General features: G+C 54.1%; 1 protein-coding gene across 16 annotated transcripts in view; it reads left to right on the top strand.

Annotated features, from left to right (window-relative positions):
* Positions 1-18,836, top strand: part of PTPRN2 (protein tyrosine phosphatase receptor type N2) — a 724,029-nt gene that overhangs the window by 190,653 nt on the left and 514,540 nt on the right. For all 16 annotated transcript variants that reach the window (XM_072763267.1, XM_072763274.1, XM_072763268.1 and 13 more), the window contains one exon: positions 17,308-17,421. In XM_072763267.1, coding sequence (XP_072619368.1) covers positions 17,308-17,421 — 114 coding nt within the window. The remainder of the gene's footprint in view (positions 1-17,307; positions 17,422-18,836) is intronic.

Genomic DNA, 18,836 nt, shown 5'->3' with positions numbered 1-18,836 from the left:
CCTATAAACCAAGGCACTAAATATCTTAGTCTTATTTGAATGTGATAGCAATGTACTTTGAGATGTTATTTAAGGAATCTGGAATAATTTATTCAAACTGCAGACCTAAAAAAATAAATAAAATTTTAAAAAGAAAACCCTGCAGACCTTACACTGTTATTGTCATGACAGTGTGATGACAGCAGGAGAAGGCAGCTTTTCCTAAGGCTATACTTACTGGGGTCATTTAATAACAGTTCACCTCTGAACCATGTTGCGGCCCTATTAGGTAAGTCCTGGGCTCCCCAAAATTACACACACGGGTGCTCTGAGTTTCACCAGGTATGAGGCTCTGCATGCTCGAAGCACTTTAAGGAAAGGTTTAGCTCTTGTAAAGGTTTCTGATAATATTGTAGAACTGTCCTTCAGAAGGGGCGTGTCTCACGCACACACTTTCCAACAGTAATTATGTGGCTTTAAAGTGGACGAGCCTGTCATGCTCGTTACACAGCAGCGACCCAAATCAGCATCACACGAGACCTGGTCCGATGGGCAAACTTGTCATGTTACCTTAGTTGGCAGCTCTGTAATTACAGATAAAGTAGGAGAGTTGTTCCTTTGTGTGTGTCCAGTGATGCTGCTGATGGAGCAGCGTTACACCAGGAGCACCCGGGCTGGGGGCTCCTTCTGCCTGTCTCTGCTTTCCAGCTCCATGGACATGGTGACGTTTAGTCGGGGCTGGGTGGCCGTCAGCTGGCTGGGCGTCTGGGAGGCGGTGGCAGGCTCAGTGCCACACTCGGCTCCCCAGGGCCCTGGGCCAGGTGGGGGGTGGTGGCTTCCACACCTCTCCTGTCTGCAGCTGGATCGTGCTTTCATCGGAGGGGTCGGTGGTGGTACAAATAGGGGTGACCTGTATGCAGAGAGAGCAAGGGGAGACCAGACACTGGTGAGAGGGAGAAGGAGCCTGAGCACCAAGCAGGGAGGTGAGAACGGAATTGGATGGACGGGGAGAGGTCAGGAGGTGGGCCCAGGGCAGGCGCTGGATGTGCTCCATGCTATTGCTGAGAACATGCACTGGATGGCTCTGACGTGGACGCCGGGAAGGCCCAGTTTGTGTCGTGGCCCCAGGATGACCAGACATCGGTAGGGTGCAGGTCGTCTACCCCACCTGAGGGTGCCTCCTTCCAGAGCCCCAGTGGGGTCCCTGGTGAGGCTCAGGGGGCACCAGAGGCCAATCTCCTGGTGACTTTGCATCCACATCTGCGCCAGGACCCTTCCGGAGGGTCCCCTACTCTGACCCTCCCTACGAAGGGTCAGGACCCCGCTAGGCAGTGCCTGCACTGAAGTAAGACCAACTCTGATATCAGAAGCCTTGCAGGAAGCTGCTCTCCGAGAGCAGGGCTCCCTTGGCCTGAAAATTAGACCCCAGGCCTTGGAGTATCCCAAGTAGCTGGAATCCTGTTGGAGGCATCTGTGCCACCCTGGGTGTGAGTGGAGACTTGGCCTCCCTGTCATCCTGGTGTATACGGATGCAGCTGGTGGCCGTTAGAGGTTGCTCTGTGGAGAGCTGGGTCAGTGAGACCCCGCATGGGTGCACTTACCCTTGGACGCTCCACTCCGAAGTGTCTTACGGGTCATGAGGTCTGAGGGGACGCGCCCAACTATTAGTGAATTTCCTTTATATTAAAAACTATCAGAGAAGGAAAGCAGTTTCACCAGGCTCCTTGGTTAATGAGAGCAGGTTGCATGTCGGGCGCTTTCCTCAGGCATCTGGGCTCTTGCACGGCCTGCCATTCTTAATCATATTTTAATTTTCAAATAAATTGCTTTCATTATCCTTTCATTTACAATACTGTGTGTGCATCACTGCTCATTAATGTTTGTCAGCACTTTGCTGCGGTGGGTCTTTAAATAGCCATGGCTACAGTGCCGTAATTAAGGATGATCCATGTTGGTTTACAGGGATTATTATTTTTTGTAGTCTTTGGGAAAACAGCCTTAGAGGGCTGCTGAAATTGGGCCTTGCAATGGAAACACTTGAAGGCCACATGAGGATGGGAACTGTCCTTGACCTTGATCTGGAGAAGGTTTCCATGGTTCCCCTGGTCCCTTCATCAGAAGGTTCATCTGGTGTGTCTGGCACGGCTGGCGTCGGGCACGTGTTCCTGGTCGTCAGCCTCACCGAAGATCTCTTGCCAACACAAAACCAAATTAAGTTGTTTTTGTAGATCCATTATTAACTCATTCCCCTCAAGAGCTGACCTATCCAGATTGGAAACCAAGATATTTTAAAAGTGAAGAGCTTTCTACTGGATATGCTTGTTTCTAATGAAATTTTGGGATGTTGATAATGTATTTCCATCTCTGCATGGATCAGTTTGGACTGTTGGGGTTCTGGGGTGTGGGCTGGTCAGAGGCCTTCCATCGCTCTTCCTGAAGTGGGGGCATGTCTTCTGTTCAGTTTTTCATTCACTCACTCAATTTTTTTTTCTCACTCTTAAAACACTGCAATAAAATAGACCTATGAAATGTACCGTCTTTTTTTTTTTAATTTTTAAATTTTTATTTATTTATGATAGTCACAGAGAGAGAGAGAGAGGCAGAGACACAGGCGGAGGGAGAAGCAGGCTCCATGCACCGGGAGGCTGATGTGGGATTCGATCCAGGGTCTCCAGGATCGCGCCCTGGGCCAAAGGCAGGCGCCAAACCGCTGCGCCACCCAGGGATCCCTGAAATGTACCATCTTAACCATTTCTAAGCTCGCTGGTCAGGGCACTAAGTGCATTTGCACTGAGGTGCGACTGTCCCCGCCATTATCTCTGGGGTGTTGTCATTGTCCCCAGCTGAGACTCCGTCCCCATCAGACACTGCCCCCAGCCCCCTCTCTATACCCCGTGTCTATGGATCTGACAGCTCCAGGAACCTTGGATTCTGGAACCACGCAGCCTCTGTCCTTTTGTGTCTGGCTTGTTTCATGAGCACAGTGTCCTTCAGGTTTATCCGTGTCATGGCAGTTGTCAGGACGTCCCTCCTCTTTTAAGGCTGGATGCTATTCCATTGGGTGGATCCAGCACGTTCTCTTCACCCATCATCTGTGGACATAGGTGTGCAAGTGTATCTTTGAATCCCTGCTTTTGATCTGATTAATTCTTATGAGGTCATTTCTGTGGGCCAAGCATTGTGGGAGATGGGACCCAGCCTTCCATCGTCAGAAGGACTCAGGTGGGCGATCAGGTGATTCCAGATGCAGGGCTCACAGGGCTCGGGGTGGGGGTGGGACGGGTGATGCTGAGGTCAGAGGAGAGAGTCCTGGGGGAGGGAGGCACAGCCCCCACAGCGTTCCCAGCCTCACACATTGAGGTGGATGGATCAGCTCCCAGCCTATGTGGTGGATAATTGGCCCAGACTCCAGATGGTAGTAGTTGTTTCTAGTAGTGAAAAGTTATTTTAAATACAGAAATGTGCTTTGTACAGACAGAATTGAGTTTCTTCTAATAAGTTAGTATTTCCTAAGACTTTGGGCTCACACCTCTGGGCAGGCTCTCTGAAGCCTATTTCTCCTCAATGACCATGCACTGGGGAAGGTACACGGAGGCAGCCATGCTGCTTCACAGGAAGACATTTGGGGGAAGGACAGGCTTTCAAAACTGGGCCATTGGGCCGGCAGGACGTGCGCCCACCACCCTCTGCCCATAGTGGGCTCCCTGACGTGGAGGCCATGAGGGGTTGGACAGGCCCTCCTGGGTCTCCTGGACTTGGTGGCCGTGTTTCCTTGGTGTTCCAGGCCCCTGGGGTCTTGGGATCACCCGACCCCATTGTGCCAGTGCCGGTGGCTCGCTAGGTCACGGTGGTCAGTGAGGACAGCATGGCCACGTGGGCATCGCTGTCTTGCCACATTGGCAGAGGACCAGGCCCTGGTGGGCCCAAGGGCAGGACTTGGACTTAGGGCTGGGGGCCGCAAGGCTGTGCGGAAGGATGCGGCTCCTGGCCCTTCCCACAGGCCACCCCTCCACCAGGCCCCATGTGTCCTGCCAGTGAGAACAGGGCCAGGGGCAAGGAGTGGAGGGGGCCCTGGGTTGGGTCACAGGAGGTCAGGGTGTCCTCCTGAGGCTCATGCGGGGGCAGGCCCTGCAGGTGACCCAGACTCCAGGCTCTAGGGGTGTCCAGGTGGCTGGGACCTGGCTGTGCCCCACGCCAGGTTGGAGGGCACAAGTGTGGGTGACTTGGAAGGTGGGACCTGCATCCTGAGGAGCTTCCTGAAGCCTGTGAGAGGCGAGGGGCTGGGGTAGGGGAAGGAGGGGAGGAGATGGAGCAGGGGGAGGAGGGGAGGGGTGGGGAAAGGCAGGGGGGAAGAGGGGGAGAGTGGAGCAGAGAGGGCTCCCCACACAGTGAACCTGGCTGATTCGCATGCACCCATGGGCTCCCTTCCTCTCCCCTCCTTCTGTCTCTTGTCTCCACCCCTCCCCGTCTCCGTCCCCCCCCCCCCCCTCAGGTCTCTGTCCCCCCTCCCAACCTGGGCAGTAGCCCTTCTATTGCTGGAGTCTCTGGGTGCAGGGGTGAGGGATGGATGGCTGCCAGCACCCGTCAGAGGACGACTAAGCATCTCTTTCCCCTCATCCTGCATCATGTGCCATTTTCCTTCCGTGCTGCTCGCAGCCCCCATGCCAGCCTCTTGGTTCTTGTCTGAATAGTCGATGGAACGTTAGGGGCTGATAAGAGGAGCGGCAGGTTACCTGGCAACGGGCTGGAGCGCAGGGCTGCTGATGGGGAGATTAGCCGCAGATAAACCGCCTCCTTCCTCCCCTGCTGCTTATCTGTGGACCCACAGCAGACAGAGCCCGTGGGGTTGGGTGGGGCCTGAGCTCCTGACTCTGAGGCCAGGGGAGCACTCTGGGGCCTGCCTGCTGGGGAGGGGGGATGCACCCCTGGGGATGCTCGTGTGGGACCCTCCCTTGACCTGGCCCCAGGTGCCTGCTCGGCTCGTAGTGGGGGCTGTATCCCTCCGGTCGCCTCTGGGAACAGAGCATGGCAGGCATCCTGGAAGTGGAGCTGCTGTGCTCGCCCGACCTAGGTCCTGCAGGAAAGCAGGGCAGGCTTGGGGCTTCACAGCGGAGGCACTTCAAGTGGGCATGCCGCCTGCAGAGGCCTGCACACGGGCCGGGCTGGTCTGGGTGCTGCCTCTTCTGTGTCCTAACTGGGTGGTGCTCCCAGCAGCCTCCCTGGTGTGGGTGGGAGGCTTGAGGCCCAGCTATGGGGGAGCACACCTCCTGCCAATGGCCCAACCACTGGACTTGGGCGCAGAAAACGCATTCAGACCACTCGGCTCCTCCCATGATGTTCAGAAAGAAGCAAACACAGCAAACGCCAAGGCCTCACCAACCAGAGAGACTGACCAGCAGAGGACGGTTACCCAGCATGGCCACAGGGCCAGCTCCTCCTGCCCAGGGTGCTGGGAGGCCACTGTGTACCCAGCGGCTGGACCCCCTGAGGCTGCAGCTCTGGGCTGGGAGGGCTGCTCCACTCTGGGCCCTCGTGCGCCGACGGGCGCAGTGACAGCCTTTCTTGGATCTAGGGACCTGGGTTCAGGCAGCTCATGGCCCAGGTGCTCCCTGCAAACAGCACTTGAACCAGGAGAAAGGCCCCCAGGAAATACCTCCTCCCGCGGGTACACCATGGGGAGCTGGGGCCTGGCGTCTTCGGGCTGCTCTCGTCCCTGCCATTTGCTCCATGGTGTTGCCCCGTGGTGAACACAGAGGACGGCAGTGACCGTGGGCGTGGACCCTGAGCCCTGCCGTGGCAGCGAGAGCACCAGTTCTGGCCAGCGGCCCGTGGCACTGTGATGTCCCCACTCAGGCCCTGACTGTTGTTTCCTCCTGTTGGCGGGCACCTGGCTGCCGGAGCATCCTGGCAGGGTTGTGGGGTGGGGGTGGGGCGCCTCGGGCAGCCTGCTGGTCCCCGACGCAGGCCCATGCTTTCTCATCTACACAGCATGAGGGCCTTAGGGACGTGCACACCCTGTTGTCTTCCACTGGAAGCAGAACCCAGTTTATTCCTCAGGTGCATGGCCCAACCTGCCCACCTGCTCCCCGGGGCCATGGGATGAGCCGACAGCAGGGCCATGGTGTCAGGAATGAGCTGCGGCCGGCAGAGCCTGGAGCGCGAGGGGGCCGATAGCACAGGATGTGAGTGTGTCCATTCGCATGTGCATTCCTGCTCACACCTGCTTGGTGACAGTAAGAGGGGAGCTTACTCGGCGGGAAGGGCTCGTGCTTTGAGGCTCAGCATGATTCACGTTTGTGTATCAGTAAGGGCAACCTGCGCCGGCTGCTCTCCCTGGGAAGCCCTGGGGCCCAGAATGTTCCATCCTGGTGATTCCACTGCTCCAAACGCTGCAGGGCCAGCCTCCTCCCAGGGGTCAGAAATCAGAAGTCAAAATGCAGCTGCACGTGACAGCAAGGCTGTGTGGACCTGATCCTGCTTGGTTCTCCAGGCAAGCAGCAGCAGGAGAATGTTCTTCTGGGCATGGCTGCGCGGACATCTCAGCATCGATGGCGGTGGCTGCCGGAGACAGGGGCAGGGGCTCCTTCTCTTTGCAACACCAGAGGCTCCTCTGCTGCGTCCCTGCAGTTTTCTCCGCAGCCTGCATCTGAAGGCTGGAAACAAGGTTCTCGAGTCATGCCGCGCATGCTCCCCAGATCCGCATGAGTTCAGGAAGCTGGTTCCGAGTGATCATTCTTGGAGGGCTTTCCAGAGCCGACTGCACCGTCCCCACCTAAAGGTGTCCCACGCAGGTCCCCAGTGCCTAGGGCAAGCTGGGAGGAGTCCTGGCATGCTGAGTGGAGCTGGCCTCTCCCTCAGACACAGACCCTGTGCTCTGGGCCGTCCTGTGCACAGGCACTGCAGCTCGCAGCGTCCCGGGTTGTGTCTGAGCCTGGGGTCTGGTGGGCCAGGGTCTGCGTCCCACCTGGAGCTCAGCCGGGGCAGCATCTGTGGTAGGTGGGCTGCTGGGTTCCTCCTCCCCGGGTGTGACTTCAGGTGATGGAGGACGCTGTGGCCAGAGCAGGTGTTTGAGGGCAGGATGATTCCAGGAAGCTGCTTGTGTGCCACAGGGTCTGTGCAAGGCCTGGGGCTCCTTGCCAGATGGGGCCCGGCTGCCTCCCGGTTCCCGGAGCCTCACAGGTGCCGCCACCGTATGCTCTGCACCCCAGGCCAAGCACCGTCGGAAGATGGAGGTGCCACCGCTGCCTGCACCCTGGCCCTCCTGGAGCCGTCGTACTGGGGCCTCTCTGGTCTTCACTGACCACTGAGCGGGCAGCCTGGCTTCCCAGGCTCCTGTGCGACCAGCCAGCCGACACTCCCAGAGCCCCTGTGTCAGGTCCCAGGGGGTGTCAGCTGGATTCACCCCTGATGCAGATGCCGTGAGCAGTTGTTTACTGTTGACATAGGGACATGTTGTCGGGGGGCAGACGTGAGGTGGCCCTACTTCTCCGTGACAGGCTGGAATCGCCACCCTGTCACACCAAGAGTCCTCGGAGCAAAGCGCACTGTCTCCAGGTGCTTGCGGCTCAGACAGCCCTGGGCTGCTGGACGCCTGCCCTCGGCCCCAGGAGGCTGTGGAAGAGCAGCTGGGAGCCTGGGGCCTCTCAGCCCCCTCAGGTAGGCAGTGATTGTGTAGTGCCCTGGCCTTGCCTCCTCCAGAAAGCCCTCTTGGATCAACCCTGACTTCTTCAGCACATCGGGCTCTCTCTGGGCATGTGCAAGTCTCTTCAAATGTGGGGGGTGGTGTTTCCCTGAATTCCAGTGGCTGGGCCCGGCGTGTGGACAACAGCGTAGGTGGGCGCAAAACCTATGCTCATGGTCTGAGCTACAGTTAATTCGAACTCGTCTGGTGATTGGACGTGCACACTGCCCCCAGGCGCACCTATCGCCAGGCGGGTTGTGGGGGTGGCCCTGGCAGCAGGTGTAACTGGTCTCAGGAGCCCACGCAACTGCTCCCTGTGGACGTGGCCCTTGCCACGTGGGCTGGCTTCACCCTGTTCCTCTCTGAGCACGGGCTCGTTTAACTCTTATTTCCAGTTGTGTTTTTTGTGGAATTTTTAAGTTATTTTCCTGTAACGTAATTTAAATTTCACCACATCAACCTTTTTGAAATGTACAACTCACGGTGCTAAGGACATTCCTACTGCTGTTCCACAGCTGCCGCTGACTTTCCTCTTCAGAACTCCTTCCGTCTCCCCCAGCCCAGGCTCTGTCATCATTAAACACTGACCCCTCTGTGTCCCCCCGGCCCACATCCTCCTGCCCCAGCTCCTCTGCTGCGTCTGTGAGTCTGACACTCCGAGGGCCTCGGGTCAAATGGCACAGCATCTGACCTCTTGTGATGCTCGCTGGGTGGCAGGTGGCAGGATTTGCTCCCTTCACAGCCTGAATAATGTTCCATTTTGTGGACGGACCACGCTTTGACAACAGACAACTGTTCTCCTGTTGCTGGACACCTGGACCGCTCCTGCCTCTTGGCTACTGTGAATAGTGCTGTGGGGAAACAAGTCAGTCTGCAGTCCCTCCTTTTAATTCTCCTGAGTGTAAACTCAGAAGTAGAATTGCTGGGTCATGTGGTTTGATTTTTTTTAGGAAATGCGAAATGCTGTCTCTCAGCAGCCGCACCACTTATATCCCCTCCAACAGTATGTGAGGATTTTTGTTTTTTTAATTGCTTTTTATTTATTTACTTTAAAGATTCATTCATTCGTTTCTGGAGAGAGCGCGTGTGCATGAGTGTGAGCTGGGCGTGGCTGAGGGGGAGGGTCGAGCAGACGCTCTGCTGAGCAGGGGGGTTCGATCCCAGGACCCTGAGGTCACGACCTGAGCCGAACATACAACTGACTGAGCCCCCAGCTGCTCCTAATTATTTGCTTTTTAAGGAAAAATCACATTTGTCTAGATGCTTTACCAAGATTGTTAGCCTCTTGCACTCTGGGCTTCCTTACAGCTCTTGGTTCTTTCAGACACTTGTCGGGGCATATGTGACACAAGTTCTCGGCCCTTGTCTCATTCTCTGCCTTGAGCAGAGCTGGCAGTGTCTAGGCTGCAAGCTGTGCCGACCCAGGTCTGAGCAGCAGGCTTGGCCCGAGCACCTGGGGGGGTTCCCGTGTGGTCTGTGCATCAGTTACTCAGGGTGGCTCACCGCTGCCAGAGAAAGTCCGGGACTCCTGCTCACACCCATCCGCATTGTGCGTTTGGGCTCCAGGCTGCCGAGAGGAGCTCTGGAGGACCCTGGGGGCACTGACCCCACAGCTGGTGTAAGGGTGGGGACCACCTTTGGGAGGGCCCTGAACTCTCTGGCCGGGGTGGCTTGTCACGGTGCAGAGAAGTCCACCCCAAACTACTGCTAGCATCGTTTGGCTAAAAACAGCTGTGTGCTGGTCCTTCCAACTCCTTCCTCAGGACCTCAGTGGGTTATGTTTTTCTGATATGGGCTTAGGTGTCTGGTCCTGCTTCCTCTGCCCAGGCTGGGGGCCGGCTGGCTCAGCTGCACAAGAGTCACGGCGTTTTAGTAACAGATGGCGAGCAGCCCTAGGCCAGCCTCCCACAGACTGCGTGACCTGCAGCAAGTCACTCAGCCTCTCTGGGCCCTGGTTTTTCTGACCAGGGCAGGAGACCACCGGGCAGCGCACTGGGGAAGCCAGGTTTACCTGGAGGGGGAGGAAGGCTGGGGTCTGAAGGGGCCTTGGAGTGCAGGCCAGAGAAGAGGGATGCGTGGGCACGCCCCAGCAGCACACCCATGCCGGGGTCTCTGAGCTGGGTGAGGTATCTGCCTGCAGATGGAGGCCCTTGGCCTGGTTGTGAACCTGTGTGCACCTGTGTAAGAGTGCAAGCGCATGGGCCTGTGTGGTGTGAGCATGTGTACACATGCAGGTGTGCAGGAACGTGTTCACCCTGCCCCTGCCTTGGGGGACACCACCACCGTCTCTCGGCGGGGCTCCAGCCAGCTCGTGGGGCTGCCCCACTGGGTGCACACAGGGTCTGGGCCATTGTGGCTTCTCTGGAGCTCCCCAGGCGGCCGTGGCTGATGAGGACGCGGTACTGCGGGGAGGTGGCCACGAGGGGTCACTGTTGCTGCTTCATCCTCGAGGCTGCCTGGTGCCAAGTGGGATGGGGGGGTGCAGGTTGCGGTGAACAAGGTGTGAGATACACTGTACTCCCTAGATGGCGGCTGTGGGCGCTCGGATACCAGATATGGCAGTTACAGCCACGGGGTCAGGCATGGGGATGGGGCTCCCTGGAGCACATCTCTCAGCCTGTGTGAATCCCTGGAATGTTCCAGGAGGTCCCAGGTCAGACCTGGGCCTGCTTCCTGGGCTTCCCATGCAAGCTCACGGGAGCTGTTCTAGACAGAGCCCTCTTGCACCTTTTGTTCCGCGGGGGTGGCCACCATGTCATAAGGTGAATGAACGCATTTGGTGTTTACTGGATATAGTATGTTGAGAACCTGAATGCATGTCACAGGCCATCATTTCTGTGATTGTGGAAAGAAGCCAGGCTGGTCCCTTCACTAGACCCCTGAAAGCTCTTGTTTTCGCCCCTGCAGGGAATTCTGCATATGGAGGATTTATATAATGTTCCCCCTTGCCCCGTAATAATAATAATAATAATAATAATAATAATAATAATAATAATAATAATTTTTTAAAAAGACTTTATTTATTCATGAGATATACACAGATTGAGGCAGAGACTCAGGTAGAGGGAGAAGCAGGCTCCATGCAGGGAACCTGATGTGGGACTCGATCCTGGGACTCCAGGATCACGCCCTGGGCCGAAGGCAAACCCTAAACCGCTAAGCCAGCTAGGGATCCCAATAATCATAATTTTTAAAAAGTAGTCTCTACACTCAACGTGGAGCCTCACACAGGGCTTGAACTTACGACCCCAAGATCAAGACCTGAGCTGAGATCAAGAGTCGGAAACTTAACTGGCTGAGCCCCCCAGGTGCCCCTGCCCCATAATGTTTTGAATACCACCTCCGGTACACCCTCACTTGCAAAGGCTTTATAATTGTGACACCTTTTCTGCCCCTCCCTTCTTATTCCAAGAACATTGTTCTTAAGGTTTCCAGGAAACTGAGATAATAAATTTACACATGTGTATTGTTTACATGAATAAACTATTTACACAAATTATTGAACAGGTATATGCATTGCAAACATTTCTAAATGTGCCCTAAACGAATTATCCCACCCTGAACCTCTAAATACAGTGATCACATTGTGTTTCTGAATTAGCTGGTCTTGTTATTTCTTCCTAGAGGAATGTAACAAAGTTGTATAAAAAATAAAAACAGGTAAAGACTTTAGAAAAAGAAGAGAGGATTAAGTATCATGGGTGCAAAGAACACGGTTACTTCCTTGAAAAAATACTGCCGGAGCCCGCATGGTGAGAAGGGTCAGCAATGAGGCGAGAGCAGGCAGTGAGGCCCCAGGAGGCAGAGGGTGGGTGCCTGTGGGCCTGGGGCTGGGGGTTCTTCCTGGGATGGGTCTTTTTGAATGAGTCTCTGATGATACTGTGAGGGGCATCTCAGCAGGTGTACAATTTAGGCTCCTAGGCTTTTTTTTTCTAGAATGTCCTTTAATGTAAGCCTGAGGCGAATTGCATAAGGGAAAGTGAATAGAAGTGTTCCCTCCTGTAGAGACCTAAACCAGTCTCTTCATGCCCATGGCCACCTGGAGGCCTGACACTCAGCAGCCCCCACAGCCACAGCGTCCTGAGAGCAAAGGCCCAGGGTCTCTGGGCGTGAAGGCCCTTCCCCAGAGCAGGAGTACACTAGGACCGCCTCCTCCACATATGAGATTGGGAATGGACGTGCTGGGGGAGAACCAGTGCCCTGAACCCAGAGTTCACAGAGGAGGAGGAACAGGGTTTGTGTGTTTGCTGAGGAAAGGTAGAGGCGCATGCCCTCATTTGCAGGCCCCACCATGAGCCTCCTGGGCTTGGTCTCAGCTATCCCTGGTCCTTCGTCCAGCCTGGTCATCTGCTGGGAGATGTAGACATCTAAATCAGTGCGAGATTTCAGAAAATTATAGAGCTAGCTAATGGTGTTATAAGTTTCTGTGGGCATCTCAGCTTCTTCTCAGGCAGATGGAAAAACACCAGTTAATCAGTCACAATTAGTTATTGAGCCCTCAGTGGGTACAGACTATGGTATCAGATGTGGGAGCTGTAAGAGGTGGAGCTGCGATGCCTGCCTGCAGGATCCCATAGAGCCCTGGGGTAGAGGAGAGTGTTAGTGCCAGAGGGATGTGCAATGTGTGTGCACCTGTGTGTGCACCGGTGTGAGCCATCTGTGTGTACACCTGTATGAGCATCTGTGTGTGCATCTGTGTATACAGTCTGTGCGTGCAGCTTGTGTGTGCACGTGTGTGTGCACCTGCGTGTGCAGCCTATGCATGTAGCATGTGTGTGCACCTGTGCATGCACCTGTGCTTGCAGCATATGTGTGCACTTGTGTGTGTACCTATGCATGCAGCTGTGTGTGCACCTGTACATGCAGCCTGTGTGTACACCTGTGTGTGCAGCCTATGCATGTACCAATGCATGCACCTGTGTGTGCAGCCTGTGCGTGCACCTGTGTGCATATGTATGCACCTGTGTGTGTAGCCTGTGCATGCACCTGTGTGTGCAGCTTGTGTGTGTACCTGTGTGTGCAGCCTGTGCATGCACCTGTGCGTGCAGCCTGTGCATGCAGCTTGTGTGTGTACCTGTGTGTGTGGCCTCTGTGTACACCTGTGCATGCACCTGTGTGTGTATCTGTTTGTGCAGCCTGTGCATGCAGCCTGTGCGTGCAGCCTGGAGATGCTCAGCCCCGCACATCAAGGGAGAAGTGGTCTGGGATGAAGGCACTGCCCCAGGCCCCCGACAGTATTTAAGGGACATTGATGTTTATGAGTGAAAATGACATTTGGCGGTGGGACTAATGCTCCAGGAACACTGGTTACGACAAACGTACAGACAATATTATACAAGCTGTTTTCTCCCATTTTTCCAGAAATCCAGCAAAAACCCCCATTGAGGTTTCTCTTTCTAATGGAAGATGCTAGCTACCCAGTTGTGGTCAGTGATGCTTAGGGGGTGGGGAGGGGAGTAGCACCCACTTTCTTAGCACCACCACATCCCCTCTTTATTGGTGTTTAAGACCGTGTATTTTCCGGTGTCTGGAAGCAGTGAGGCCCAGTCTTCTGCTCTGTGAAACCAAGGGGGGATCACCATTCCAGAAATTTGGACTTGGGAGCATGGCCTTAGAATTCCACTGAGGTCAGCAGATTTGGGGGTTAAGAGTATGTGTCCCGATCTGTGGTTCATGTGGTCGTTGCCCATGCAGGTCTGGAGGTGACGCCCCAAGGAAGGATGCAGTCACCCCCTCCCCTGCCCAGGGGCTGTTGGGTTGTCAGCTTCCTCAGCTCTCTAGGTGGCAGCGAGACAGATTACTAATTTGGAAGAACTCACGTTGTGTGGGCCATCGTCAGGGTGTCCCCTTGAGCCCCGGAACCTCTCTGCACCACGGACGCATGGAAGGGACTGTCCTGTGGCTGGGCGCATTGGCATCTTCTGAGTTCATCTCTGATGGGGCTGTGGATCTGTCCTGCTCTCTTGTTCTCTGGCGGCCACCCTCGCTGACCCATGCTCCCCTGGACAGGCAGCTCCTGTGACCCCATGACTCCTGACAAAGTGCAAAACAAGCCGTCAGGCCTCAGCAGCTGGCGGAGGTGGGAGGCTGATACTGCCCCACGCCCTCAGGCCTTGTGGACCCTGCTTGACCTGCTTCACACCTGGAGCTCTGTCCCTTGGTCCCGGAGGCCGAGGGACTGGGTGCTTCTTGCCCCCCGCCCCCCCCAGAGCCTGCTGCCTATCTCGCATCCTCCCAGCCCCACACAGGCAGCCCTGCTCTGCGGAGGTTAAAGCTCAGCCAGATGCCACTTTCTTGGGTGAGGTCAGGGCCCCTGCCGCATGCTGCCCTCTGGCACATCCCTCTGTAGCTGGTATCGCAGTTACAAGCAGATAGTTTGCATGTCTGCTTCCGCCCCAGATGCAAGACTTGCAGCTGTTCATCTGTCCAGCAGATGGGAGGTGGGAGCAGGGCTGTACGTTTCCTGGGGCCGGAGTACCAGTAAGAGCTGTGTGGGGAGGGACAGGATCTACCCTTTGGAAGGGGAGGAAGTGTTGCAATGTGCAGCAGATGGGGGCCTGGAGGTAATGAGAAGTATGTTGAGAGTGTGCACAGTCATCCCGAGGACACAGAGAAAGCTCGTGGAGTTGTTTGTTGAGAAGTAAATATGGAAATCCGGTTTCAAAGTAGGGAAGTATTAACAATATCTGATTCTCAGATGTACTCATGATGTTGGAATAGTAGTATCCTTGGTTCTTACATGCGGTTTGGCAATTAAAAAATTGGTAGAGGTGGCCCGTGTGTGTATGTGCGCACACACATCTGTAAATACATGTCACATGTGCACAGCACAAAACATGGAAACAGACACATCCATGCAATACATATGTAGGCAATGTGCACACACGTATACATGTGCAGATGCAAACTTACATGCTCATGAAAATAACGCACACATGTATGCAGGTCACAATACACTGTATATGCACATGTAGATGCACGCATGCACACACAAACACATCCACACGTGTGCGTCTACACTGTGCTGTATTTCTAAAGAAAATCATCTTTGTGTAAAAGTGGACCTAGAAAGTTCTAACTACTGTTGTTCAAGGGTCAACTGTCCAGGACGTTCTGGAAAAGATGCTAGTGGAGATAGTGAACTGATCAGTGGCTGTTGGGGGGTGAAGGGGTTACAGGGATAAATAGGTGGCGCACAGAGCACTTTCAGGGAGTCATGCTGTATGACACCGCAGTGGTGAACATGCGCCATCGTGCATCTGTCCATAGAATGTACACCACATAGAACGACCCTGCTAAAAGCTGCAGACTTCGGGTGATGGTGACGAATCAATGTGGGCTTATCAGCTGTGGCTGAGGTACATCCCTGGCAGGGGCTGCTGATTATGGGGAAGGGGTGCATACGTGAGAGCAGGAGGCATATGGGAAATCTCTGTACCTTCCCTTCAATTTCATTGTGAACCTAAAACTGCTTTAAAAAAATAAAAAAATAAAAAAAAATAAATAAAGTTCATTCGGGGCACCTGGGTGGCTTAATCAGTTGAACATCCAACTTGTGATTTTGGCTCAGGTTGTGACCTCAGGGTCATGGGATGGATCCCCGTCTTGGGCTCCCTCTCCCTCTGCCCCTCCCTGCACTCAGGCACACGCACTCCCTCTCTGTCAAATAAATAAATTAACTAATTTTAAAGAAGTTTAAAAGAAAAAATTTTTTAAATGTACCAGGGAAAGGTGTGACCTACCTCCTCAGCTAGGCTGTGGTCTAGCAGCAAAGAGAATTAATAGTTTAGTTTCAATGTTCAAATCATTAAAACCAAATTTTTAGCTAAAACTAATTTTAAAAGCACGAAAAGATCCAATGTATTACATTATATATATGTGTGTGTTTTAAATACCTATTTAAGAGAAAGATTTCAAGGACATCCAAAAAATATTTTTCTGAGAACATATTTACAACATTGTGCAGCACAGACCAAATTGAACAAATGATGCCTTTATAATTCAGAAGGGAGTTCATCCGCTTGGGATACCCCGAAATAGGCAATGTCTGTGGCGGTTCTTCTCCGGTGAGGACGGCCACCGCATATCCGGAGCCGGATTTCTCTTGCCCCCGAGGCCTTGGTCAGGATGCCCACCTGTGAAAGTGGGGTCAGGCCATCTTACTGGTCTAGTCCCCATGCGCTGTGGTTCTGCCCTGGAGACCCTCCATCTGCAAAGGGAAGAAAACATGTCAGGTGCATTCTAAAGAGTTCTTCGTTTTTCTCTCATAAATGTGCCATCCACAGGCACAGAGTTCTTTGCACAAGGTAAAATCAAGGACCAGAGACACGTGCTGTGTTTGTGTGGAGCAGGTTGCCTGTCATGGGTGATGGCAGGAGGACAGGGCCCTTCCTCCGAGATAACGAGGGCTGGGACTCCCTCTGGCTCACGGTGGCCATCCTGGTGGTGGAAGCGAGTCCCTGAGGCAGAGGGTGACGCCGTTGACCCCAGCGTGGCGGAGGTGGCTGCAGGAGCTTTGACTTCCCTCCACGGCCATTGTCTGCCTGCGCCCAGCGGTCGTCCTCCCAGAGCCACTGGGTTTTGCAGAGTCCCCTTAGAAATCCACGACGTGCGTCCAATAGTTGAGGTGATTTCCTGCTAATTCCACGGCCCTGACCGCCCTGAGCACACACGTAATATCAGACCAGTAATTACCCAGTCAGCCTGGCGTTGGGCAAATGTGTTTCTGCTAATTAAACTTGTTGCATTTGAATGGCTTTCTTCGGCTCTACTTGGTGCAATGAGACCGTGGTAAACAATAAAGATGTGTTTCCCCTTCCATCCAGGCCTGAAACTGCAGATGGCTGCCCTGTGGATGAAGCACTGGCCCTTGAATTAGTCTTTTGTGTGTATGAAAGACAGTAATTAGGAAGTTTGAACCCCCTACAGGAAGCTTATTTCAAAGTGAACAATTTGCCGAATAAAGACTAATTGGGGCCTAAATTAATTAGAAGGTGTGGTTTGAAAAGATGGTGAGCAGAGTCTGTCATTTTAGACAAATGGAAGAGAGCTAGATAAATGTGTCCCCGTCCTGGAGCACCTCTCCTTGGCCACCTTGCAGAAGGTTCCCTGGGAACTGACCTCGCTGCTGTCCCCAGGTTGCCCCCGCCCACTCCTGCATGGCAGACAGCCCTTCCACCCCGGTCCTCACAGCTTCTGCAGATTAATATTTATATTTCCTGGGTGTCCTGTTTCTCATCTGGAAAACCGGCCCTGAATGTTATTGATTTTTGTTTTTTTTTTTGTCATGGGACTGTCAGCAGCAAAGCTTCGGGTCAGAGAGGGGACAGCCAGGGGCAAGAAATGATAAAACATGAATGGTGGGGAGGGCCAGGGGGAAGGGACGGGAAAGTTGAAGAGAAAACGCAAACTCTCCCGAATGCACGTCCTCTTCTCTCTACCTTTGCAGTTGTGTTTTCCACGATGGTCTCTTATTGAAGTAAACCATCACCTTCCCAGTGCTCTGAATTCTTAATGAGTTGTGGTGACTTTCTGGGGCCTCGCTGCCGTGCATAATTAGATATATTGCAAGGATGTGTTTAATACCTTTCTTCTCCCTGAAAATGAAATGTCACTTTCCCTTTCTTCTCTGCTTCCCTTCTCCGCAGACGGAGTGTTCGGAAGATGCCAGAAGGTTCCAGCACTAGACACGGACCAGTATGAAGTGCCACCGGTGGTCCTGCAGCGCCTGACAGCCACCCTGCAGAGGCTCTCCCACACAGGTAGGCTGGCCTGGCCGAAACCGTGCCCTGGGACTGGGCCAGGCGCCCGGGCGCACCTAGTGGGCCTCGTAGGTGATGAGGAATTACAAGGACTGACTCTTCAAAGTTGCAATGGAGAAGAGAGGGCTGGGAGCAGGCCAGCTTGTTCATGGAAGGTTCCGGCAGGAGTTGGAGGAGGCCCCATGGGCTGCTGTATGGAGAGGAACCATGGTGATTCTGTCATGCTTCAGGGGACGGGCTGGCAGCCTGTTCAGCGCTGCTAGACGGCGCCCCACCCTGTGGCTCCTCAGCCTCCGGAAAACCAGTTTGCCCCCAAGTACAGTGATTATGTAGGTTTTTGTTACATGATTTTGTCACAGGAGATACCTGTTCCCTGTTAACTTCAGGGCCTGCTAAGAAGATAATTTTAAAAATGACAATAATCTAAAGATTATCATGCATGTTTATAACATGTGTAATTTATATCATGTATGTCATCTGTAAAATGGAGGGGAAGCCACGTTGTATCCGTACGTTACTGGGATCTGTTCCTACTCTGTGCGGCCTCCCTCCTGGGCCCCAAGAGCTGGGGCAGGAGGTCGACGGGAGAGCGGTGGGGGCACAGCTCCTGTAAGGCGAGGTTGCCCATCTCGCGGTCGGGGGCCAGGAGAGCCACGGCCGTGCCCCTGAGCCTGCTTTCCTTCTGCATCACGTCCTATGGGGCTTATCTGTGGCTCCATAATGAAGACAATCTGTGGTCCAGTAAGTTTGGGAAACAGGACTTGCTCTGTTTATAACGTACGCTGGCCGGGTAAGATGCTGGAAAGTTCTGCGGGAAAGGGTTATGTTCATCCAGATGCACTCGGGGGGCTCCACTGGTGAAGCCTGTGGTTTTGTAAGTCCAGGCAGTCCTACCACCTTTCCCACCAGAAGGGCCTTGGCTCCACAGGTCAAGGAATGAGCCTGGGGATCCCGCCAGCTGCCAAGGGTGTCTGTGACCATTACATGTTGCAGAACTGGGGAAATAACTACAGGGTGGATTTGGTCACCTGACCCCTGTAAGCCTCTGCTCTGACCAGTAGACCAGGGCGACGATTTGGGTTTTCTGCTCTTGGTGTCAGTTCGGAGTTGGTGCTTGGCAACCATGGAAAATTCTCATTCTTTCCTTCTCCCGTGTGCACAGTCATACTGGCGGAGGCCACAGGTCCTTTTGGACAAGGTTGGGAGAAGGATAACAGTGGGAATGTATGGCTCGTGTAGCCTTCAGGGGACCTGCCCTCAGCTCCCCATCATCCATGGGCTCTGGTCTGTGAGATGGGGTTGCCAAGTCTGGAAATAGCTGGAAGAGCTATGACTCTGTCTTGGTGATTCAAGCCAGGCCTCAGTTGAGTAGATCTAGAACTTTCCTGTTCATGCAAGTCGTTAAGACTCCAGGA

Source organism: Vulpes vulpes, chromosome 7, assembly GCF_048418805.1.
Source record: "Vulpes vulpes isolate BD-2025 chromosome 7, VulVul3, whole genome shotgun sequence".
Taxonomy (NCBI): domain Eukaryota; kingdom Metazoa; phylum Chordata; class Mammalia; order Carnivora; family Canidae; genus Vulpes; species Vulpes vulpes.
This window is presented reverse-complemented; position numbering and strand designations above follow the sequence as displayed.